Raw genomic sequence first — 26,510 nt, 5'->3', positions numbered from 1 at the left:
TCCTGTTTGTGCAGTTTAACAGCAGACATGCGCTCTTCTACAACCAACCAGGGCTAAGACCACCTTCCCAGCACATGCTAGTATTTCCAGACACTTAATGTTAACTATCTGGAGAAATTGACTAATGTAAATTTATTTTTATTTTATTTTGTAAGATATCGAGAGGATAAAATGGTTACTAAAGGAGAAAGGCGTCACCATCGCCCACAGACACGAGAAAAGAGCTGGAAGATGCCAGTGCGTCTCTATCCCACCCCCTCCGGGAGGGACGACCTTGCCAGACCCTCCCCCCTCCCTTCTGTAGTCCGGGAGGGAACCGCGCTCTACAGACTGCTCTACAGTCTGCTCGGGCCAGTGGTCGCCTTCACACAGCCCGCCCGCCAAGGAGCACTCACGAACCCAGCTTGCTCCCAGGCGGGGGGAAGAGGCAGCGTCACATAACCCCCGCAACCCGAACCCCACCTCCCCAGTGGCGGGGATAAGCAGAAATGGCGGCCGCTGTAATGGCGCCTACCCAGTATTAGGCGGAGCCAGAACCCGATAAACCCTCACCACGTGGTCACAAGACTTCTACCACTCTACCCAGGGAGATACACAAAGGAGGCACCCAGAGGCTCGAACCCAAGCGGGGCCGACAGAGCGTAGCAGTTCGGCCACGAGAGAAGCTCCACCACTGCCGTGATCACACCCGAAAGAAGCCGTCCCCGCTGCAGAGCGCCCCCCAACCGATCTTGCAGTCGCTTCCGTACAGGCCGCAGCCGAGAACGCCCTCCCCCCCTTCCCATCTGTCCACCATAATCCCCAACAATTTGCCCCAGGCAGAGCTACCTAAGGTAGACGTAGGAAGACCAAAGCCGCTCCGCTAGCCTTAGCGCGCACCCGCTAGTGCTGCCGGCCTCCACCGTACAGGCGCTCCGGGAGCCGCACCTGCTAGGCCGCTGTGCTAACGCCAAGGCCACTGAAGCGCGGCGGCTGCCTGCAGCGAGAGATCACCCTTCTCGCCCTTCCCTCAGGATAGGTGGATCCCTGTGGGTTCACAGGTAGTCCAAGCCACTCCTTGTTTCCTAAAGAACCATTACTCCCGACTCCCTCCTTCACGCTGCAGTCCCCAGGCCTACCCAAATCCACTGCCCTGCCAAACAACACTGTCTTATCGCTCTCCTTACAGGAACGGACAAAAATTCCGAGGCCCGGCGGCGACTCAGGCCTCCCACATCGTTGCGTCACATAGCAACGTTGAGGTGAGCGATCAGAGCCCCACTCCGTTCAGCCGCCCCTCCCCCTAGCGCGCGAACACCCCCTCCCCACCTTCATCAGCTACATACACGAGTCACGCATATCTGTGCCCACCACGTACTTGAAAGGTGAGCAGCCTTCACCACTAACATACACACATCCAAAAGCACTGCGCAGACAACTAACCCAGTCGCCTTTCTCCCCCTCCGCCCCCATCGATGAGGACTCTCCGCGGCCCCATTAGGTAAGACAACTGTCCGTCATGGTGGAGGGTGGCCTCCACTTGGCCCCACCCTCCGTGTGGACCACAGTGACACAGACCTGGGTATCACGAGGAGATGGGCGCACTTCACCCCGTACCGCTGCGGCATGCCTAGGTTATTATTACCTGCCTGACAGGAACCACAATAAACGCAGCAACAATGGCGGAGATCAACAGAAAGCGCTAAAGAAGAGTGAGACCGATCTCAGTTGTGGGGGGAAAAATGGCGTCTGTGAAAACTCCACCTTGTGGTCGTCCCCTAGCGCTAGGAGGGTGGGGCTGGCTTCTTGCGACTATTTAAAGGCGCGCGTGGCTCCACGCCTCCTATTGGCTGTCGAGGCGCGCGGGCTTTTTGGGGTTGTGCACAAAGGGCAGCTATATTCTCTTCTATCCTCTTTCGCCCACCTGTAACTTGAGAGGTGGGGTTGCCTTGCTAGTACTGCCTGCTTGTTAGCCTCTACCCCTGCCCTGGATAATTCAATTGAGTGGCTCGGTTGAGGATAGGGTGAAGGGGGATGGGCTTAGCCTCTCTCGGGATCAGGGAGTTATCCTTCTTGTCTGTTGCGGTTTAACGTGGCAAACAGCTAAGTATCACACAGTTGTTCATTCACCCCGCCCCTTCGCGGTGGGATGGGGAAGAGAATCGGAGGAAAAAAGTAGAACTCGTGGGTTGAAATAAAGATAGTTTAATAGGACAGAAAAGGAAGGTAAAATAATAATAACTATATATACATACAAAGCAAGTGATGCACAATGCAATTGCTCACCACTGGCTGACAGATGCCTATCCCAGTCCCAAGCAGCGGACGCTTCCCCGGTCAGCCCTCCCAGCTTTTATTGTTCCGTGTGATGTCATTATGTTGTGGACTATCCCTTTGGCCAGTTCGGGTCAGCTGTCCTGGGTCTGTCCCCTCCCAACTTCTTGTGCACCCCCAGCCTCCTCGCTAGCAGGACAGTATGAGAAGCTAAAAAGTCCTTGGCTTAGTGCAAGTACTGCTCTGCAACAACTAAAACATCAGCGTGCTATCAGCCTTATTTTTCTCCTAAATCCAAAACATGGCACATACCAGCCCCTATGAAGAAAAGTAATTCTGTCCCAGACAAAACCAGGACACTGTCCCTGATGTATTGAAGATGGGAAAGATGAAGATAGTACACTTAATTTTCACAGTGTGAGAAAAATCTCAATAATTTTCTTCAGACAGGATCTTCTCTGAAGCTGTTTTATTTGCGATTGCAATGGCAGGCATCCTGCCAATTAGGAGCTCGTTATAGTAAACATATCACAACCTTTTATTCACTATTACCCGACACCTGATCACCTCCCCTGTTTCCTCATTGGCTGAGTACTACAGGTTCACAAGCTACTCGATGCTCCTCAATACCATATATGTACTTTTTTTTGGATCAACCTTTTAATTTCACCTTTTTCCTTTTTTTTTCTTCTTTCGTATGTTTAGAGAACTTGTGATCTTTGTTTTTTTTTTACTGTTCTCACACTTCTCATCCTGTTTTTCTCAGTCTTCCACCTTTTTGGAACAGTGAGGCCTTCTACTGTCCACTTATCTACTTAGCATTTCTCTTTGTTATGACTACACAACTGCCTTTGAATACAGAAGGCTAGTTTTCTACTGCAAAAACACACTCTACTTCGAAAACATGTTCGACTGCAAAAACACAACTTTGTCACAATTTCCCCTTCTTCTTTTCTTATTTCTATTGTTGCTTTTGCACCTCTTCACATACCACGCTCGAGTTTTTCCAACATTAAGGTACAATATTCTTCTTCGGATGTCACGGGGAATGACAGATATACAATGCCATTATTATGATATCAACAAATAGTTGTTTGAGTCAATTCTATTCAGGTAACCACGAAGTTAGTCTCTCCCAAATGTTTCTAAATCCTCAGGAAGTGTCATCTTGAGCAACTCTATGTAGGGCCATGTTGTTTTTTTCTTAAATATTTTTGAGATCAGTCAAATTCGTCCCATTTGATCTACATATATACAGCAACTAGCATTAATTACAGTGCACGCTCCTCCTTGTGAGGTTATTAATAAATATAATACCATTCTGTGATATATGGAGTGGTAATTCGTGTCAAGAAGATGGTTGATATTAATAAAGAAGGGGGAGATGTGGGAGTGTGGCCATGGGGGTCGACAAGCCCCATGGTTGGTGATAACATCAGACTCTTAACGACGAGGCCATCAAGAATGTTTGATGGAGCTTTGAGGGAACAAAGAAGGGCGACTCAGGAGACACCATACCATCTCAGGTTGCTTATTCTCCAGCCCTTAAGGCATGGAAGTTGCTGGGTGTTTGCTGTTGCCGGGCAAAGTTGTTTGACCAATGAAAACTTGTTTTTGAAAAGGACTGCTGTGGGGCAAGGGTATAAGAGGGGAGCCTGTCCTCAACATGGAAATGCAACATGAGATAATGAAGTTATGTCATCAATAAAGAAGTGGGAAAAAGGAATGAATAGGGACAGGCTAGCAGAATGGAGACCAGGACACGTACAGGGACACTAATCGCCTCATGAAGATAGGTTCAGCTAAACTCAGCAAAACGCTCAAAGAAGCTCGTATAGAAAGTCGCTGCAAATAGGCGCACCGGAGCTGGTAGGAAGCTCAAGCTGAGAGAAGCAGACCCGCGCACACAACTGAGTCACGCCACCACTGAGTGCTGCAGTGCCAGTCATGCTAGAACTCCAGTACGAACTGGAATCAAAGGCAGCCAAGTGATACACCACAATTGATATCGCTAATGCATTTTTCTCCATCCCTCTAGCAGCAGAGTGCAGGCCACAGTTTGCTTTCACTTGGAGGGGAGTTCAATACACCTGGAATTGAATGCCCCAGGGGGTGGAAACACAGCCCTACCATTTGCCATGGACTCATCCAGTCTGCGCTAGAGCAGGGGGAAGCTCCTGAACACCTGCAGTACATCGATGACATCATTGTGTGGGGTGACACAGCAGAGGAAGTTTTGAGAAAGGGAAGAAAATAGACCAAATCCTTCTGAAGACCGGTTTTGCCATAAAACAAAATAAAGTCAAAGGACCTGCACGAGAGATCCAGTTTTTAGGAATAAAATGACAAGATGGACGTCCTCAAATCCCAATGGATGTGATCAACAAAATAACAGCTATGTCTCCACCAACTAGCAAAAAAGAAACAAACTTTCCTAGGTGTTGTGGGGTTTTGGAGAATGCACATTCCAAATTACAGTCTGATTGTAAACCCGCTCTACCAAGTAACCCGTAAGAAGAATGAGTTTGAATGGGGCCCTGAGAAACAACAAGCCTTTGAACAAATCAAGCAGGAAATAGTTCATGCAGTAGCCCTTGAGCCAGTTCGAACAGGACCAGATGTAAAGAATGTGCTCTACACCGCAGCCGGGGAGAACGGCCCCACCTGGAGCCTCTGGCAGAAAGAACCTGGGGAAACTCGAAGTCGACCCCTGGGGTTTTGGAGTCGGGGATACAGAGGATCTGAGGCCAGCTACACTCCACCTGAAAAGGTGATATTGGCAGCATATGAAGGAGTTCGATCTGCTTTGAAAGTGGTCAGTACTGAAGCGCAGCTCCTCCTAGCACCCCGACTGCCAGTACTAGGCTGGATGTTCAAAGGAAGGGTCCCCTCTACACATCATGCAACTGATGGTACATGGAGCAAGTGGGTTGCACTGATTACTCAGCGGGCTCGAATAGGAAACCCCAGTCGCCCAGGAATCTTGGAAGTGATTATGGACTGGCCAGAAGGCAAATACTTTGGGATATCATCAGAGGAGGAGGTGGGTCGTGCTGAAGAAGCCCCACCGTACAACAAGCTACCAGAGAATGAGAAGAAATATGCCCTATTCACTGGTGGGTCCTGTTGTATTGTGGAAAAGCATCAGAGATGGAAGGCTGCTGTATGGAGTCCTACACGATGAGTTGCAGAAGCTGCTGAGGGAGAAGGTGAATCGAGTCAGTTTGCAGAAGTGAATGCCATTCAGCTGGCTTTAGACATTGCTGAACGAGAAAAATGGCCAGTTCTCTGTCTCTACACTGATTCATGGATGGTAGCAAATGCCCTGTGGGGATGGTTACAGCAATAGAAGCAAAACAACTGGCAGCGCAGAGGCAAACCCATCTGGGCTGCTGCATTGTGGCAAGGAAATTGATGCCCGGGTGGAGAAGCTGGTTGTAAAGGTACGCTGCGTAGATGCTCATGTGCCCAAGAATCAGGCTACTGAAGAACATCAAAACAACCAGCAGGTGGATCAGGCTGCTAAGATTGAAGTGGCTCAGGTGGACCTGGACTGGCAACATAAAGGTTAATTATTTATAGCCCAATGGGCCCATGACACCTCAGGCCATCAAGGCAGAGATGCAACATACAGATGGGCTCGTGATCGAGGGGTGGACCTGACCATGGACACTATAGCACAGGTTATTCATGACTGTGAAACGTGTGCTGCAATCAAGCAAGCCAAACGGTCAAAGCCTCTTTGGTATGGAGGACGATGGCTGAAATATAAATATGGAGAGGCCTGGCAGATTGATTCCATCACACTCCCTCAAACTCACAACAGCAAGTGCCATGTACTTACACTTACAATGGTGGAAGTAACCACCGGATAGCTGGAAACATATTCTGTGCCCCATGCCACTGCCCGGAACACTATCCTGGGCCTTGAAAAGCAAGTCCTATGGCGACATGGCACCCCAGAAAGAATAGAGTCAGACAATGGGACTCACTTCCAAAACAACCTTATAGACACTTGGGCCAAAGAGCATGGTATTGAGTGGGTGTATCACATCCCCTATTATGCACCAGCCTCCAGGAAAGTCGAGCAATGCAATGGATTGTTAAAGGCTACACTGAAGGCAATGGGTGCTAGGACACACATTTGACAAAGACCACCTGGTTAGTCGACACTAGGGGATCTGACAGTCGAGCTTGACCTGCCCAATCAAACCTGTTATGTACTGTAGAAGGGGATAAAGTTCCTGTAGTGCATGTAAGGAACATGCTGGGTAAGACAGTCTGGGCTACTCCTGCCTCAGGAGAAGGCAAGCCCATTCCCCATTCGTGGGATTGTTTTTGCTCAGGGACCTGGATGCACTTGGTGGGTAATGCAAAAGAATGGAGAAGTCCACTGTGTACCTCAAGGGGATTTAATACTGGGTGAGAATAGCCCATGAGTTGAATTGTATCATGTTAATTGTTATACATGTGTAATACTCTATGTCATCACTACCATGATTACTATATATCCTAGATGAAAATGGTGATTAATTAGAATGTATGGAAAAGAGTGTAACCTGAGCCTGACATAAATGGTATGGAATAAGGGGGGGGATAGATGTCCTGCCTGGTTTCAGTTAGGACAGAGTTAATTGTCTTCCTAGTAGTTGGTAGGGTGTTATGTTTTGGCTTCGGATGAGGAGTGCTGATAACATGCTGATGTTTTAATTGTTGCAGAGCAGTGCTTACACCAAGCCAAGGACGTCTCAGCTTCTTGCTCTGTCCTGCCAACGGGCAGGCTGGGGGTGTAGCAGGAGCTGGGAGGGGACAGACCCAGGACAGGTGACCCAAACTGGCCAAAGGGGTATTCCATACCATCTGATGTCATACTAAACAATATATAGGGGTGGCTAGCTGGGGTGGGGTGGACTGCTCGGGGTTAGGCTGGGCATCGGTCAGCAGGTGGTGAGCAATTGCATTGTGCATCGCTTGTTTTATACACATTATTAGCAGTAGTACTATTATCATCATTATTGTTATTATGTTATTAGAATTTTTCTTCCTTAATAAACTGTCTTTATCTCAACTGACAGGCTTCACTTTCCCATTTCTCTCCCCCATTGCAGAGAGGGAGGGGGGAGGGTGAGCGAACACGAACAGCTGTGTTGTGTTTAGCTGCCGACCCCGTTAAACCACAATTGGAGCCCCGTTCCAATCATAAATCCACAAGACTTTGGGAAAACACCTGAAGCACTCAGGCTTTCGTCTTCTAGAAAAAAATGCCACCTTTTCCACAAAATTTACATTTCAACAGGACCGAATTTCAAGCCAAATGCCAATTTTTCTCATGCACTTTGTTAGTAAGCACACACAAAGCAAGGAATTACTCCTGCATATCAGTCAATATGGAGGTCTTAAATAAATTCGCTCTCCCCCTTCTTACCAAAATTTCCAGGGCTCAAGCCCAAACCACCAAAGAAGTGACTCTCCGTTCTACCGCTCTGATAATCAGTCAGCCCCCCTCCCCCAATACTTGGGAAACTGACCAAACACTACCATGAATATACCAAAACTTCTAAACTGTTATCTAGATAATGCTCCCACCTTCCTCCTTGTCACACTCAAAACATTTAGGAACAAAATAGGATTACAAGGTGCACCGTTGGGCCCATATATTGGGCACCACCAATCAACACTTGGATAAAACAGCACTTCTTTTCGGTCTGTCATGTGCTGTCATGCACTCTTCTCCCATATGGGGACTATGCTGCATGCCAGACGTCTCTGCGCGATTTACCAGCTGCCCCAGCCACACGTGCGACTTACAGGCCCTTCCTGTAGTGTAAAACATACCGTTTGTCCATGGCTTCAGGAGGTCTGTCTGCTCCCACAGTGAGCAGCCAAGAGCGGAGGCTGCTCCGAGGAAAATACTCAGGGTGCACTTAAGGGCGTCCGCTCCACAGTCGATCCTGCAGCCGAGCAGAGTGTCTCCTGCCTGGCTCGCCAAACTGACTTGTGTAAAACAGACTCCACAATCAGTAAGATTGTAAAGTAGGTATGTTTATTCAGTGCTGGGCAGCACCACGGGGGGGGGGGGGTAGTCCCGCCAAAGTTGTGCGCACCTGATGTGGCAACTTGCTTTGGTTATATGCAGCAAAGAGTTACATATGCATGAAGTTTCACACTATGCCTATACATATTCATAACCTGTCCCCGCTTCATATTAAAATTAGTTCCAAGGAGTCATTTCCATAAACTCCTCCCCTCTGTGCTTGCGCAGTGTCTTCTGGTGGTGGTCGTCAGGGGTCGTGGGGATGAAGATTGATGACTCTTCCTCATCACCGCTAGTTGACCTCTTGTCTCTGCACAGACTCAGTTGCTCCTTGGCCCTTGTCCATCTGCAGGAGCAGTTTCTGCCAGTTTGAGATAGGCTCACACTCTTATCAAGAGACTGACCTTGGTAAAGGGGCCCAAGGCTTCTTGCTTTAATTAATTTGCACAATGCACCATAGTTAGCAAAGACACTAAGTAGCATCCTAGTTTAATGCCGTCAGCGCTCTATACTTATTAAGATTCTCCTAACTCCCTCTCTCAACTGTTTCAAATAAACTTTATAAACAATTTTGAATTAACTTTAGTTTCTAAGACAAGATTCCCTGGTTTTGTGCATTGCATGATATATTGAAGACGTAAGAGAACTGCCATCATTAATAAGTTCTAGTTAAAAGAGGGAAAAAAGATTTGCATCACTACCTTAAGCGTTTTCCCCATTGTATTCCGAACCAGAAACCTATGTAGTAGTATAAAAATATTCTGCAGCTAGTAAAAGCATTATGCTTTCACTAATCTAAGGTATTATAATAATTGCTATGGGTAAACTAAGCCCCGAATAATAGAGTTGGGAAAATTGTTTCAAATTATGGTTGTTTTTCTACTATCTGTATAAAGATAAATTTCAAGGATCCAGTTCAATAATGAACCTGACATTAGCTTCTTCCAGACAGCATAACCACAGAATATACTGATAACGATTACAGTATAAGATTTTCTAGATTATTAGTTTCAATAATTACCAAATGCCTAAACATCTTGGACAGTATGATTGGATTCTTTTTTTAGGAATGTTTATTTTTAGATATTTAAATCAGCTGACCAACACATCATTCACGCTTTAAAACACAAGATCAAACTATTTTGAATACATATTTCGCTTTCTGTGATCAGAATCCTGAATATAGTCAGTTACACAACTCACAGAATTTAAAGTTAGTATCTTCTTTAAAAAGCTCTTTATTCCCTAATACACAATAGATGCTTCTTCAGCCTAACTTTATGAAAAAACTGCAAATGATTTGTGTAAGAAAGATTCTACATGAATAGAATTGTCCCCATGTACAGTTGTATATAGATATTTTTTTTTATTATTGTTGCCATGCTAGTTTAGTCACTATGAAAATTAAAGAAATGGCACCCTCTTGTGGTACCTTTGCTTTTAATGAAATCTTCATAATTTTCCCAATACACAATTTTACAAAGAGCTTTTCTAAAATGCCCACTATTAAATGCAGATTTATGCTTGCTTTTTTTTTTTTTTTTTTTCAGACACAAGAAAACTAAATAATTCAGGAAACTAATCTCATGCAGCAGCTGCATGAGAGATTATCAAGCAGTAATATTAAATTTCAAGCCCTCATACCCAAAAAGAAATCAGACATTTTCAAAAGTGAGAGCCTAAAAGCCTAGTGTGATGGGGCAGGAGATAGAATCTTGATGATTGCTTACTCTATTATGCCATTAATACAACAAGTGTGATGCATCATTTATTATTAAAGACATAATAAAATTTTACTCCTACTGCAAACCATATTCCACCTACTGCCACTTTTAACAGTGAAAGTCGTTTCCAACAAAACCAAAATTCCTCCCACACTAGCAATATTTCAATGTTTTACCGCTACTCAATTACTAATTGTCATTACTAGTTGACAATAGGTACATAGTTAAATTAGTGACATAGTTAAACATTGATTGTACAAGAAGTAAACTTAGCTCAAGGGTTCATCGTACAATTTAGGTTAAACCACTTTTTTCTTAAATTCTAACAATTTTACTTAAAATAGCATATCTGTTTTAATTGCATAGATGAACTAGATATTGTCTCAAAAGAATGTTCATGTAAAACAGATTAAGTGCTTTAGTATCATAGTAAAGCTTGGCAAAAATCACTCCCTTCCATATCTCAGCCTTGCCCTTTCAATTTGACAGCAGCCTTTTTGCAAGTTACAGATTATATTTTTAGAAGGATATGCCTTCTGAATGACTGGAGATCTTACTGTTTTAAAGCAAAGTTCCTATAAGGCATACTATAAGGTCAAGTCAGATTAGTTACTTCAAAGATCTTAAGTGTAACTATGAAAGTAACTGTGAAAAAATTGCGATTTATCTACAGATACTTGCTATTACTTCCCTATCATAGCCTTTGTACCCAGTACAATGAAAGCTACCTACCCAAAAAGAAGGCACTGTGAAGGTCCTTGCAGGTTTATTATCATTGGCTAAGAAACAAAAGTAATAATTTCCCACCCGAACTAAGTATTTTAAAAGGTTTTGACTATATAAAACTCAAATCACCAGGAGATTCTATTTTAATTCAGTTGTGTTTAATATTCTTTGTTGCTGTATGTATGAGACTTTGATCCAGAGGCCTGAGAACTGAGGTTTTTTTTTTTTTTTTTTTTTTTTTTTTTTTTTAAAACTTTACCCAAAAAACATCAGCAGCATTTGATCAATTATTGCTGAAGAAACAAGGTTACTGGACAGACAAACTTCTGAGAGAAGAATGCAGCACAACTGCTTCCTGAAAAATCTGCATGCTTGGCTTTGGCAAGAGTTTTAATAACTTAACTGTATGGAGAAGAAAGCATGCTTAACACCCTCCTTTATATTCCATTAGAATATAAAGAAACAATAATTTACTATTGTAATACTTCAGTTATTAGTTAAAACTAATACTTCATTTCACTTATTAACAATTTTGAGCCAAAGACCAGTAAACAATTTGCAGACAATGTTTTTTAGAGCAAACTGGATTTATATTTGTACCAAAAGAAAAGTTTGTTCAGATTAAGTGTTTAATGCAATACAGGAAATAAATCAGAATGATCACAATTACACTGACACCAAAGACCAATAAAAAGCAAATCCCATTCAGTAACACACAACAGAATGCTTTATTTCACTACCTCCACTTTACCTAAAAAAATAGTCTTCAATATCATATTCTTCTTTGCCCTCCACTTTATACTCCAAGTACTGCTTGCTAATCTCAACCCAGTCTATAAATATTCCCAGAGCTAACACTCAAATGACAACTATATTAAGCTCATCAGTCACCTCGAATGCCAGATAATCACCAATTGCACACATCAAAACAATATGCTTAAATACTTTTAAATTCATTTATTACCTGTGCGCAAGAGGTAACTACCAATAAAAAATAAGATGTACAGTATTTTTCATATGGTGGTTAGAAGTAATTAGAATATCACATGACAGCACGACAGTACTGAAAGTAATGTTTCCAGTTACAAATCATAATACTTTAGAATCTCAGTGGAAAAACAAAAACAAACAAAAAAAAAAAACACACAACAACCTTAGAAGCAGTTTCAGAGCAAAAGGTAGTTCTCTGTTAAATTGCAGAAAGGTAATGTAATCCGTAACAATTTTTCAATGAGAATGTTACAATGCAAGTTTCTTTACAGTTAGATGTAAAGATACCACTAGAACAGCAACTCTAGTATATTTTAAACAAACTTGCCCAAGCATTTTTTCTGAGATGTTTACCAAGATGCTGGAAGATTCTACACTGAAAAACATGTCATAGTTTTTTTTTCTTCTGTCCTTTTTTGGTTATTTATAATTCCATTCTATTGCAACATGTAAATTTCTAGAAATGAGCTGTATCCATTGTATATGTTATATTTATACTTTACACAAATAAAAGCAAAAATGGTACTCAAGTGGTATAAATCTTGCAGAATTTTGCTAGCAAAAAATACATGCTGAAATAATCATAAGCAGCATTGGTATCCACAAATTATAGCTTCAATTGTTTCCTTTTTAATTTGTATCTTGCATAAATTACTACTGAAGGCTAATGGTTTAGTACTAAAAAAAAATTGGACAGATGCAAGTCAAACAAAACCTGCTCAACCAACCATGAAAGCTGATAGTTTGAAAAATCAACAGTAATGCAGAACAAAGTGATGCATGCAACAACCGAGTGAAAACACATCAATTCCCCATTTGAAGAAAAATGCTGCATTTTACCTTAAAAATACATAACTGATTTTAGTTATAACAAGAAAATCCCAATAGTCAGAATGAAATAAAGCAACTATTTTAAAGATTTAAGAGCAGTTATCAAAAATAAATTATTATTTTTTTTTCAAATTAAAGAAATGCTGCTATGAAGGCTGAGAGCCAAGCAGCCTTTCAATAGCTGCACTGATATCTCCTCCTGTTGCTATTAGAGCTTGTAAATTTGCTTCATGGTTCAAAAAGCCCATTGCATTCAGCTGCTCCAGTTGTTGCTGAAATCTAACTTCTGGATTTTGTAACTGCTAAGAAGAAAAATTTAAAGCTATAAAAGCATAATACACATTTGACAAAGTACATAGTTGGTTCTGAACCACTCCTCATCTTTAATAACAATTTCTGAATGCATCTTTCTCAAGATCCCCAAACTAGACCATGACAAATTCAATTCACAACTGAATTATTGATTGAACAAATCAGACTAGCTTCAAATTTTAAGAGTATCTATACTTACATGACATTTTTGAACTATAAGGACATCTACTTGTTTGACAAAAGAGGAACAAAAATTAGGTCTGGCAAATTTATATCCTGAGAACGGTTTCTTAAAGACGTGTGCAGGTTTTGTTTGTTTTAAAATTAAACCAGTCCAATCTAGTGACAGTAGAATTTTGGTGATTTCAGTGTTGGCAACAGTGAATGCTGTATGCTATTTTATTTTTCTTGACATAAAAAATACCTCTTTAATGCTCCAATTATTTATTGATTAAGTTTACCAAAATTCTAGTTAGAAAAACTTCAGCCTAAGGCAACAGAAGAGGCAAGAGCAGGAACGTTTCTTTCACCAGCAGTCTACCATTACACTGGATATGTACCGCAGTGTAACTAAGGGTGTTGTTTCACACAGACAGCACTCTTAAGATACTACTCCATTGTTATGGGAATGCCCTCTTTAAAACTAGTCTTACCACCTTACAGCTACCTGCAAAGCTGTCACCTTTGGTCAACTTCTGGAGTCCTCTGGAAAGCCTGAACTCCACTTGGTACATTAACACAATGTACACCGTGCAGTCTTGACCTGCAGGATGCCTGGGAAGCAAGCTACAAATTCAGACCCCAAATAACCTGAGTGTGGCTATTCTGAAGAGTAGGACAGAGTCCGTCACAGCTACAGAGTAACAACCAGAAACACAGATATAAAGCACAGAGATAATGGAGTTTGGTACACTTACATTATTTTCTTGTCTGAGCCCATGTTTCACTCACCAGTGAACCAGTCTTCCCTTAACACCTTAATTTGCTTCTTTCCAGGCATTTCAGAAACTCAAGGGTATGAAGATAAGTGTACAACAATCAACCGTTCAGAGGACGTTTTTACTCAAATTTGATATTTTTCCAGCATTTATTTGCACAGCTACAACACCACTTTTAAACTTCCTCTGTTCTCCTTTGACCAGAAGTATTATGGTGGTGCACACAGGGGAGGGATTAAAAGCAAAACCAACCAACCAACAACAAAAAAACCACCCCACACCCCCAAAAACACACACACTAGAATATAGTAAATCTACTTACCTGAACATTTGCACCAGCAAGTGCCTGCAACATTTGCTGGACAAACTGTTGGTGACCAGGTTCAATGGCCCCTGATGCTAGACTAGTGTTTTCACTGGGAATAGAACTAGGTACAGCGGAGCCTGTAGGAACTCCAGTGCTTCCAAATCCACCTAAACCAGGATTAAATCTGCACAAGTGACAGAGAAATACATCAAAAATATAGAGAATAGCTTACTTGTAATGTCTCTTCCCACTGTATCCAATTACTGAGTAAAAATCTTGTCAAATAAAGAGTGGATGACAACTGAAGTAAAGCACCGAGACAAAGACCATGGCCATCATTGCTAGAAAGTGCATTGCAAACAGAAGTGTGACAGATTCTAAAACAAGTTTAACGAAACTAAAAAAATGCAAGAGGAATGGTCTCTAAAACTGGATAAACCTCTACACATTTTATAAAAAAGAAAAAAAAAATGAAAAAAAAAAAAAACACACACAAGAAAAAAGTTCTTGTATAAATTTGTATGATCAATTCTTACCCTGGTATAAGTCCTGGTGCTTCTGTTGCTAGTGTCTGCAAGCCCTGCTGAATCTGTAGCAAAGCTTGCATTGCTCTAGAGTTTGACATAGCTGATAATGTGTCAGGACTCTGCATCTAAGAACAAGAGAGAAACTCACAAATTTAAAAATATATAGACGTTCAAAGTTAATCTTTATCACTAGATGTTATATAGAATTTGACATCCTTTCAGAACTTGCTGTTTCTCAACTTTAGTTACATGAAGTCCTTCAGATATTTTTCTTTTTTTGAGAAAATTTTCACAGGAAATGATCGATGAGCTCTCCAGACTCCTTTGAAATAAGGAGTACATAAACAGAAGTATTTCTCATTATCCCTTCTAGTAGACTTTACCATCTTCTAAAGCTATAGGAGTGTATTAGTCCAACATAATTTTAAAATTGGTTTTCATATCATAATACTGATAAGCAACAAGGATGAATACAACAAAACTTGACTAGTAGGTATCTAATACAAAGTTATAAAACATCTTTTTCTAGCTAAATTTAGACCACAACAGTTTGACCATGATAATTTGTGCACCTGTTCATATTTGTAGCAGCATTACTGCCTACAGACACGTGAACACTCTGCAAAACATACTAGCAAACATATAATGTTCTAAGACCTTCACTCTACTAAAAATTCAACTAAAAACCATCTTTCGCATCCACAGATGATCTAAAAGACAAATCCTTCTGACATCTGAAATTAGATGTCCCAAAATTGAACTATTTTAGATACAAAAAACCCCTACTGTTTTACGCTCACCTCTGCTTAGAGATGCCACTTGCAGTGAAAAGTTATTTGTTTCAGTCGTAAGTGAGGCAGTCTTAGTAGCCAGACCTGCTTCAAATACCAGACAGGCTGATTAATTTCAGCAGCCTTCACTTAGTAACTAAACCAAATTCCTTCTGCTGCAAAAACATTTTTTGATTCACAATGAACTGCACAGATTAATGTTCATTTTTCTCAAAACAGAATAGCAGAATAGGGTACAAAGATCAAACACTGATTCCATCCTGAAATATGGGTATGTAATGAGACCAGAGCACAGCGAGTTTTTAAACAACTTGTCTTTCAGATTCTTCCTGTCTCTTCCCGATAGCTAAAAGTCAGAGGATAATAAATAAATGTATAGCTAGTAAAGTTAATCCAAACCTTTAAAGGAAGAATACACTTTAGGTTTACTGAAGCAAGCTGCTGTGGTTACCTTATTCACGAAAATAACCGTTAAGCCATGACTTACTGTCTGATATGTGGAGTTGCTTTAAAGAAAATCATGACCCAATGATTCTTTGAGCACTTAAGTGACTTGGATCTCTATTAATGTTATTAATCTATCTAAAAATCATGTAAAAGGAGTAGACTGAGTAGCTCACATGCATTTTCCTAGTTGTGCTGAGCAACCTTTATTGCAATAAGTGCTTTCAATTATACAGAGGAACATTTCATGGCTTCCGTCACCCAATCCCATAATATAATACAAACAGATGAGTGAGGGAAGTATGGGCTGCAATGCTGTCAACATTCTGAGAACACACAGAGTACGGCACTGAATGGGCTGCTGCCGGGAAAGTTAACATTCCAGCCAGACCCAGTACATTCTCTAGTTTACTTCCTCTATTAATGTTGTCGATCATCTGATATAACACGGAGAAGACACCAAAGAATACTAGCTGTGCAGATAAATCCCAAGGCGATATTGATGTAAAGATTTACCAAAAAGAAACAAAGGATTCCTGCTGCCTCTTCATGATATATTAATCAGCATTTATTCACATATTTCAAAATATAAATGTGATATTAGCTCTTCAGGCACTACTGAGTGATCACGAAGCAGTAGCACTATGCAATGCTACAGCCATTCATGTCATTAAAGCAACATAAACAGTTTCTTCTTAACACTGAACTTGCTAATGTAATTTATGTTATTATTTATTTTACTCATAACACTGCCTACCTGCAATAAGATTCTGTCAACACACATTTACTTTGATTTGCAAGGACTGCCTAATAATGGAACTCATGCAGAGTTACATTTTCAATTCCTAAAAATGTTGTTAACTCTTATTTAGAGGACACAGCCCTCACATACACTGTGACAACTGACGTCAAGCAGATACTGGGGCTGAAACCACAATGATGTAAGAGGGGAAGCTGGTGGTAGGACAATCTTTACAGGCAAATATCTTCAGAACCCACTCTGCTTCTTTTAAAATTAACTCACAATTTGTCTCTTTCAAGGCATGCCATAAGGTCTTTTTTACCCCAAAATTTTTAGGTCAGGATGGAGAAGGCATGAGAAAAGCACAGGTAAGACTTACCTTAGTAGCAAAACAAATTATGTAGCAAACAGAAGTGTTCTCTAGCTGGTGTGCAGTAAGAACAAGTCGTCTTTTTAAGCAAAGGCACAAGAGCAGATCAAAGTAGTTGTGCTAATCACAGAAAATCATCCACTAAAAAAGTCAGGCTTAACTTGAAAGGGATGAAGAAATAAATCAAGCATTTAATTATCAGGGGACAATGCAACTTAGTGTCTAAAGCTAAGGAGAACCATATGCAACAATCTAGCTTTGAGTGAAATCAAGGAAAGGCACCAGTTTACTGCAAAAATTGCTTGTGAATTGCAGACATTTACTAACAACAGGTAGTATTTCATCTTACTTGTTGTAGGTAAGTATGAAGTTGTTGTCTCATTTGTTCCTGAAGTTGAGGATTTCCAGCAAATAAAGGATTATTCAACATCATCTACAGTACAAAAATATTTAACTTTTCAAACAGTAGATCAAAGAGTAAGTACTAGAGTGGATTTTAAGACAAGTATTTACTACACATGAATCAGAGAACAAGATAATAGTCTATGAAAATAATCTCATTATCTCCTACTACTTCTTTGGTCAAAACTTGTTATGAAACAATGAACCACAAGCCTGAAGACCAACTGAAATCATCAGATTTTTTTTTTTTTTTTTTTTTTAATTTTTAAAGTGAATGCTAGATCCTTGCCAAAGCAACCTCATTTAAACTACAAGGAAAGGCTTCTCTGGTCAGGCCCCAGTACAGACAACGTTTTCCCTGTAAACATCATCTGCAAAAAGCAAGGGATTTTTCCTAGTGTGTAATATACAAAAGAGATTTTTTTTTTTTTTAATCTTAGTTCAAGATTTGACTTTTACTGCTCTAAGGAAAATTTGAAAGCATTTATACAGTACCATTCATAAAACAGCAGTAAGTATCACCACTTTTATAGTGAGCAAGGGTCACAGATGAGAAACGAAAATCAGAATAACAACTAGATATGGCAACAACTCCTTTCCCTCCATTTCTGTCCTCCCAAGCTAGGGTGGGTATTTATTTATTAACCTTAATTTATGATCAAAGCATTTGTTTTGTATAACTAGGTTTCATGCTAGGCCACAGAAGTTTAGGGCTGTATGAAACATACACAAATTTACAAGCTGTTTCAGAAGAGTGTTTGGCATGATGTCCAACTACAAATGGAAGAAGTTTAGTACAACAGATTGTTAAAGGTAACCAGGTAATAATTTCAATTAGTTTGGCATTGACTGGGCCATTCACAACAGACAAGTAATCATTGGGAAGTTTACACTATCACTCTTGTGAAAATAAAACTGTATCAAATAGTCAATTACTTTTTTTTTTTTTTTTTTTTTTTTTTTGCTTCAACACACACAACACACTGCTACACCAGAAGCATTTACCTGTGCTGCAAGATCAGGATTCTGGCTTAATGACTGCATCATGCTTCTCATATAGGGTGCAGACAACATATTTTGCATAAGCTGTGGATTTTCTGTTATCTGCTGTAACAAACTCTGTATTCCTGGTGTGTTGAACATACCAACTTTAAAAAAAAAAAAAGCAGAAGGTCAATTTAGTAAACATCCTGACTATAATCAAATGAATTAGACTGCCTAAAACCGAGATACAACTGTTATTTTTTTATGAGCTTTAGCCCATTAAATACATCTCAGTGTGGTTTTCCTTATGCAGATGCATTTGCCCTAGAAACAAATTGAAGCCAGAGGCTGTATCCAACAAGCAGTTCCACTAAGTATCTACATTATTAGTTGTTTTCCTGTTTGTCTCCATCCAGGAAAAATAATAGCATTCATCTACAGATTCCCTACTTAAAAGTACACGAGTATTGTTAATACTCTTCATTTATTTCTCATGTTTGCTTTTCTACAGAAGACTTTGACATTAATCAAATGTTTTGTGAAAATAAATATCAATACAAACTTTAAATCAAAACATCTCTAATAAAGCAATAATTTCAGCAAACTCCTTAATATGTACAAATACATAGAATTGCATTAACAGACACACCTCCTAGTCCAGGTCCCAAATTTGGTATGGCTGAGCTCTGTCTCATACTTGCAGAGGTGCTATTTCCAATGTTACTACCGCCACTGCTCTCACCACTGGTGCTGGCAGTTGTGGAACTCTGAGAGCTGGACTGAGGAGCCCAGGGATTTGGTAAAGGATCTCTATTTTCTGTACGAGATGGCTGAATGTCCCCTCCAGATGATACATTGCTTACTAAGGAAGCAAATGGGTTACCTCCAAACTACAGAGAAAGGAGAAACAAACATATAAACTATTAAAGTCACCTACTTGTAATACTGCTAGAAACAGCAAGTTACCTTTCCAAAATTACATATGAAAACAAATGTTGATGGCTCTTGATCAACTATACTCACCATCCTAAAATAAGCCAGTGTAAATATTCTGAAAAAATGCCAACATAGAAAGAGATATCAACTCCAGCAAAAAAGTTAAATCACACTTCATTTTAAAAGCAGCATTGTTACTATGTTAGTACTTAGATCACAGCAAGATTATATCTTGCATAGTGGTTTCCAACTTGGAAATTTGTTTCTAAGCCTTTTTCTTCCTATCTTAAGTTGCAAGTTACTAAACACACCCATCATAGACCTCAGAATTTTATAATTCCAAGAATTAAAAATAAAAAATAAATTTAGAATATTTAACAAAAATGTATTAACGGTAAAATAGCTTCTCAAACACAAAAAACAATCTTTGTTCTTTCAAGCTTAAAGAGCATAGGAACAGGCTATGCAGTGGCTTCAAGAAATTAAGTTTTGTCAAGTACACATTTGAGAAGTTACATTATTTACCATCTTTCATTAAAAAAAAAATAAAAATCCTTCAATGGTCCTTGCAATCATTTCTCACCTGTTCCTGTGCTGCATTCAACATTGGCTCTTGAATATCCGTGTACATACGTCGCAAGGCATTGTAGCCACCTGGTATACTTTCGAGGTTGCTCAAGGCTCGGTCTTGATTTCGCATCATTTCCTGCATCATTGCAGGGTTTCTAGCAAGTTCTAGTGTCTAAGGAAGTAGAACATTTAACTTGTATCAATACAAGAAAATTCATTCTTTTGTGTTTTAACCCTGGAAGGCAGCTAAGCACCACATAGCTGCTCACTCACTTCCCCCCTGCAGCAGGATAGAGGGGAACAGAATCTGAAGTGCAAAAGTTAAAAAAAAAACAAAACAAAACAAACAAACAAACAAAAAACTTGTGGGTTGAGATAAAGACAATTTAATAAGTTAAAAACAAAACAAACAGAGCCAAAGGGAAAAAACAAACAAAGAAGTAACGTGCAATGCAATTGCTCACCACCAGCCAACTGATGCCACACCCCAAGCAACAGAAGCCCCCTCCGGCCAACTCCCCCCAGTTGAGCATGATGTCATATGGTATGGAATATCTCTTTGGCCAGTTTGGGTCACCTGTCCTGGTTGCATTTCCCTCACAGCTTCTTGTGCACCCCTGGCCTACTCACTAGCATGTAGTTTGAGAAACAGAACTGAGCTTGACTCTGTGAAATTGCTGCTCAGCAACAGCTAAAACACTGGTGTGTTATCAGCTCTGTTTTCATATAATCACAGAATGGTTTGGGTTGGAAGGGACCTTTAAGATCTAGTTCCAACCCACCTGCCGTGGGCAGGGACACCTCCCACTAGACCAGGCATCTCAAAGCCCCATCCAAACTGGCCGTGAACACTTCCAGTGATGAGGCATCCACAACTTCTCTAGGCAACCTGTTCCAATACCTCATCCACCCTCACAGCAAAGAGCTTCTTCCTAACATCTAATTTAAATCTACCCTTTTTTAGTTTAAAGCCATTACTTCTTGTCCTATCACTACACTCCCTGACAAAGAAGCCCTCCCCAGCTTTCCTATAGACCCCCTTTAGGTATTGGAAGGTTTTTGTAAGGTCTCCCTGGAGCCTTCTGTTCTCCAGGCTGAACAACCCCAGCTCCTTCAGCCCATCTTCGTAGGAGAGGTGTTCTCGCCCCTTGATCATCTTTATGATCCTCCTCTGGAGTCATTCTAATACTTCCGTGTCCTTCTTGTGCTGGAGGTCCCAGAGCTGAGCACAGTACTCCAGGTGGGGTCTCACGAGAGCAGAGTAGAGGAGAATCACCTCCCTCAACTTGATGGCCACGCTTATTTTGATGAAGCCCAGGATACGGCTGGCTTTCTGGGCCCACAAGCACACATTGCCAGTTCATGTTGAGCTTCTCATCCACCAGCACCCCCAGGTCCTTTTTCGCAGGGTTGTTCTCAATCCACTCATTGCCTGTCGTGGTCTCGTAAGTAAAACCACAGGGTGGCACGGGGTGAGTACCCACCATATCGTCTTCCTTGTGTGGATGAACGCCTACCCCTGATAGCTGAGACACTGCTCTGTACAGGTATGGAGGAGAATAATCTCTCTTCAAGTTGGTGAACCTTTTCAGAAAGTTTCTCCACAGCTGAGACGCAGGCCTGTAAGGAAGAGGAGAGACTTTCTTCGTACTGCCGGAGTTGTTTAGCCACTTCATCCACTGTGGGTTCCTCATCCTCTTTCCAGGCCATTATTGCCAATGAGCTGGCATATGATGATGGTGCACTCCGTACAAACTTCCGCCACATGGGTCGTGTACACCTGACTTCATCTGGATCTTTGGATGTTTGTCTGAGGTCTGGATCCTCATAAATCACTTCCCGTACGGCTAATTCCCTCAGGTACTGGATTCCCTTCTCCATAGTGGTCCACTTGCCTGGTAGACATAAAAGTTCTTCCTTGAAGGGATACCTTTCCCTCACAGCTGAGAGGAGACGCCTCCAGAGGCTGTGAGATTGTGCTCCATCTGCAATTGCTTTGTCAATGCCTGCGTCTCTAGCAAGGGATCCCAGTCGCTTGGCTTCCCTGCCGTCTAATTCCACACAATTGGCTCCAGCGTCCCAGCATCGGAGCAGCCAGGTGACAAGCTGCTCACCTATACAGCGACCAAAATCTTTTCGCACATCTCGTAACTCACGCTCGTTTAGGCTTCGGGTAGTTACTGTTGATTTTTCGGCATCCTCATCTTCCTCCTCCTGAACCCTTGATGGCCCAGCGTCGTCGTCGTCTCCGTCGTCTCTATACCTAGATTTGGCAGAAGACTCTCTGCGTTCTAAACGACCTGAATCTCTATACCATTTTTTCACCTTCTCTACAGGGGCAGCTTGCACTGCTACTGCTCGTTTCTCTGACCTTGTTACAGGGTCTGCCACAGAGGTTGGAATACCCTCTGCAGGGTCAACTTGCACTGCTACTGCTCGTTTCTCTGACCTTGTTACAGGGTCTGCCACAGAGGTTGGAATACCCTCTGCAGGGTCAACTTGCACTGCTACAGCTCTTTTCTCTGACCCAGCCACAGGAGCTGGAGCGGCTGCAGGAACCGGGACTGGAGCGGCTGCAGGAACCGGGACTGGAGCGGCTGCAGAGTCCACCGTAGGGGTCACAGTGGCCGTTGGATCTGTCACAGGGCTTGGCGTGGCCACAGGGTCTGTCACTAAGTTGATAGCAGTATCAATGGCAGCTCGATAGGCATGAGCCAGGCCCCAGCATGTTACAATGATTTGTGTTACTTTGGAACTGCCAGAATCATGACACCTTTTTCTCAAGCATTCTGCCAGTTTTTGAGGATTTTGCAGTTGTTCAGGGGTGAATTTCCAAAACACTGGGGGTGCCAACTGCTCTAGATGCCTGCCCATATCCTCCCATACTCCCTGCCACCCACAACTATACTGCCTCCGGGCAGATCTCCGGATGAGCTTCCTAAGTAGTTGTTTAACTTTAAGCAGAACCTGAAGTGCATTCAGGAGGCAGAACAACAAGACTATGCTGGTCTGAGTATCCCAAGGATATTCAATATCTTGGAGAGCTATTGTAGCAAGCTCGGAGGGTAAGAGGGTGGTGAAGGAGGAAGGCATAGTGATCCAGGAGGATACAGGGGTGGTGAAGGAGAAAGGGAGAGTAATCAAGTAAGAAAAAATATCTTCCCCTTTCCCCTCCACAGATTGACTCCCTAACGGAAAAAAACAATAGGTGTAATTGCTAATAGTTTCCAAGATACAGTTTCCAAAATACAGAGTCGACGATGTTACTGAGTATAAATACCAAGTTAGAGTCATGACCAGATATCTCATCGTCTCATAAGCCATTGCTACAACACTCAGTACCATAATGATCTGAAACCAGGGCCCGGAGAGGATAAACAACATGACAGAGAGCAAATACGGAAAATAATGTACTATAATACTCAATTTGGAAAACAGGCGCAGCAGAGTTGAGATTAAAGCAATCAGCATTATGACAAGTGACTATTAAGCAGGTCTAATACTTACACCAATTTTAGTTTAACACACTCTGGTCAGATCTGCCGTTATCTCAACCTTTCGGGCCCCACGTTGGGCGCCAAAAAGACTGTCGTGGTTTAACCCGGCTGGCAGCTAAATACCACGCAGCCGTTCGCTCACCCTCCCCCCTCCCTCTCTGGGACGGGGGAGAGAAATGGAAAGTGAAGCCCGTGAGTTGAGATAAAGACAGTTTAATAAGACAGGAAAATAATAATAACAAAATAATAATAACAATAATAACAATAATGTTACAATGGTGATAATAGGAAAATAATAATAATATGTACAAACAAGTGATGCACAATGCAATTGCTCACCACCCGCTGACCGATGCCCAGCCTAACCCCGAGCAGTCCGGCCCCCTCCCCCCGGCTAGCCACCCCTATATATTGTTTAGCATGACGTCAGATGGTATGGAATACCCCTTTGGCTAGTTTGGGTCACCTGTCCTGGGTCTGTCCCCTCCCAGCTCTTACTGCACCCCCAGCCTGCCTGTTGGCAGGACAGAGCGAAAGGCTGAGGTGTCCTTGGCTTGGTATAAGCACTGCTCTGCAACAATTAAAACATCGGGGTGTTATCAGCACTCTTCTCATCCTAAGCCAAAACACAGCATTCCACCAGCTACTAGGAAGAAAATTAATTCTGTTCTAACTGAAACCAGGACATTGCCCAACCTCTATTTGTGCTTGGTATTGACCCAGCCCAGATGCAGGACCTCACACTTGGCCTTGTTGAACTCCATGATGTTTGCACAGGTCCGCCTCTCAAGCCCGCCAAGGTCCCTCTGGATGGCATCCCTTCCCTCCAGAATGTCAACTGCACCACACAGCTTGGTGTCATCGGCAAAGTTGCTAAGGGTACACTCAATTCCACTGTCCATTGTCACCAAAGATGTTAAACAGTGCCAGACCCAACACTGACCCCTGAGGGACACCATTCATTACTGATCTCCACCGGGACACTGAACCACTGACCACAACTGTTTGAGTGCGACCATCCAGCCAATTCCTTACACTTCAAGTGGTCCATCCATCAAATCCATGTCTCTCCAATTCAGAGACAAGGATATCATGGGGGACAGTGTCAAATGCTTTGCACAAGTCCAGGTAGACAATGTCAGTTGCTCTTCCCCTATCTACCAATGCTGTAACTCCACTGTAGGAAGCCACCAGATTTGTCTGGCACCATCTTCCCTTAGTGAAGCCATGTTGGCTGTTACCAATCATCTCCCTGCTTTCCACATGCCTTAGCATAGTTTCCATACGGATCTGCTCCACGATTTTGCAAGGCACAGAGGTGAGACTGACTGGCCTGTAGTTCCCCGGGTCTTCCTTTTTTTCCCCCTTTTTAAAAATGGGGGTTTCCCCTCTTCCAATTTATTGGACTGCCACAACTTCTCACATATGACGGATAGTGTCTTAGCAACTACATCCGCCAATTCCCTCAGGACCCATGGATGCATCTCATCAAGTCCCATGGACTTGTGCACCTTTAATTTCCTTTAAAAAAATTCATTACAAATCCAAAACATAACACCATGCAAGCTACTATGAAGAAAATTAACTCTATCCCAGCCAAATCCAGCACACATTCTAAAGTGGAGACATCAGCATTTAACAGTATGTCAGTTACTAATTTCTAACTGTTTCAAATTAGGATTGAAGCCAAAACCAGATGTCATCTTAGCGGGAGTCAGTGGTATTTGATATTTAGTCAAACTTCTGTTACAGCTACCAGTATGCTAGTTGAGTCAGAGAGCATTGAAAAAAAGCAGGGAAAAAAACTTGAATGTACCATCCTGTTCTTCTCTCTTCTCTGTTTGAGCACAATATACTCTTACCATTTCTAACTTCGGTACAGCATTCATCTTATAACATTGTGAGAAAATAAGTTGTGTTTTTGCAGTAGAGAATTATTTTTCTGTATTCCAAGGTAGTTGTGTAGTCAGAATAAGGAGAAATGCTAAGTAGATAAGCAGATGGTAGAAGGCCTCACTGTTCTAAAATAAGGTAGAAGGTTGAGAAAAACAGGATGAGCAGCGTGAGAACAGTAAAACAATGAACACAAGTTGTCAAAATATAAGAAAGGAGAAATTAAAGGGTTGAAAAAATAGAAAAATTGTACATATATGGTATAGAGGAGCATTGAGTAGCTTGTGAATCTGTAGTACTCAACCAATGAGGAAAGAGGGGAGGTGATCAGGCATTGGGTAATAGGGAATATAAGGTTATGATTTGTTTAATAAAATTCGCTCCTGATTGACAGGACGCCTGCCATTGCAATCGCGAATAAAATAGCTTCACAGAAGATCCTGCCTGAAGAAAATTGAGATTTTTCTCACAACATGAACCTGATAAAATCAATTCCTTTATTTTCAAAATCCTCCATTTTGTTTCCCGATGCCCTCTGCCACATAAGACATAGCTTACATTACGTGATTTTTAACTGTGTAGTCCCAACTGCTTCTAAATAAACTGGAAATAAGCTTTTATTTTTTTTTTTTGAGAATTATTACTTTTGGTAAACTCACTGTTGGATGAATAACAGAAGATTTCAAGTGTCATCCAATTCTAAACTCAAAAGATATGATTATATGGTTTTTAGCATCTTTCAAAACTATGCTGTAATTCTTCTGAGTTATCAGCCCATTACAGACACAAGCAACTAAAAATAAAAACATTTCCTATAGGAAGTTTGTAAAAGATCACTAACAAGCCTAAATTCTTCAACGATATTTCAGCACTCATCTAAGCATAGCCAATTTTGCTCTTTTGTTCACAGTTACAGTATAATCAAAGTCATGAACTTAATAGTTCTTTCTACATACCTGTCTCATTATATCTGGATTATTTAGCATATGACTGATTTCTGGATTTCTCTGTATCAGTTGCTGCATTTGAGGGTTAGCCATAATTAACTGTCTCATCAGGTCAGGACTTGAAAGCATACTCTGAACAAATGGATTTTCCATTATCTGAACCATCACTTCTGGGTTGGACATCAGTTGTTGTTGCATCTGACTTTGTAGCTCTGAAAAGTTTGATGCATTTAAGCCCAGGCTACTCAGACTTGCCAAACTTCCAAGACCACCTTTAAGAGGAAGGAAAAAA

At 41.6% G+C, this 26,510-nt stretch overlaps 1 protein-coding gene across 13 annotated transcripts in view; it reads right to left on the bottom strand.

The window, feature by feature from the left end:
• LOC116501428 (heterogeneous nuclear ribonucleoprotein K-like) overlaps positions 1 to 26,510 on the bottom strand; it is a 58,485-nt gene that overhangs the window by 17,185 nt on the left and 14,790 nt on the right. For 2 of the 13 annotated variants that reach the window (XM_032206979.1, XM_032206980.1), the window contains exons 4-10: positions 26,228 to 26,490; positions 19,895 to 20,053; positions 19,025 to 19,265; positions 18,397 to 18,539; positions 17,339 to 17,422; positions 14,652 to 14,767; positions 14,131 to 14,299 (exon numbers count right to left, since the gene is read on the bottom strand). In XM_032206979.1, coding sequence (XP_032062870.1) covers positions 14,131 to 14,299; positions 14,652 to 14,767; positions 17,339 to 17,422; positions 18,397 to 18,539; positions 19,025 to 19,265; positions 19,895 to 20,053; positions 26,228 to 26,490 — 1,175 coding nt within the window. The other 11 variants (XM_032206983.1, XM_032206984.1, XM_032206982.1 and 8 more) reach the window with 11 other exon arrangements.

The sequence above is a fragment of the Aythya fuligula genome, chromosome W (genome assembly GCF_009819795.1).
Source record: "Aythya fuligula isolate bAytFul2 chromosome W, bAytFul2.pri, whole genome shotgun sequence".
Taxonomy (NCBI): domain Eukaryota; kingdom Metazoa; phylum Chordata; class Aves; order Anseriformes; family Anatidae; genus Aythya; species Aythya fuligula.
This window is presented reverse-complemented; position numbering and strand designations above follow the sequence as displayed.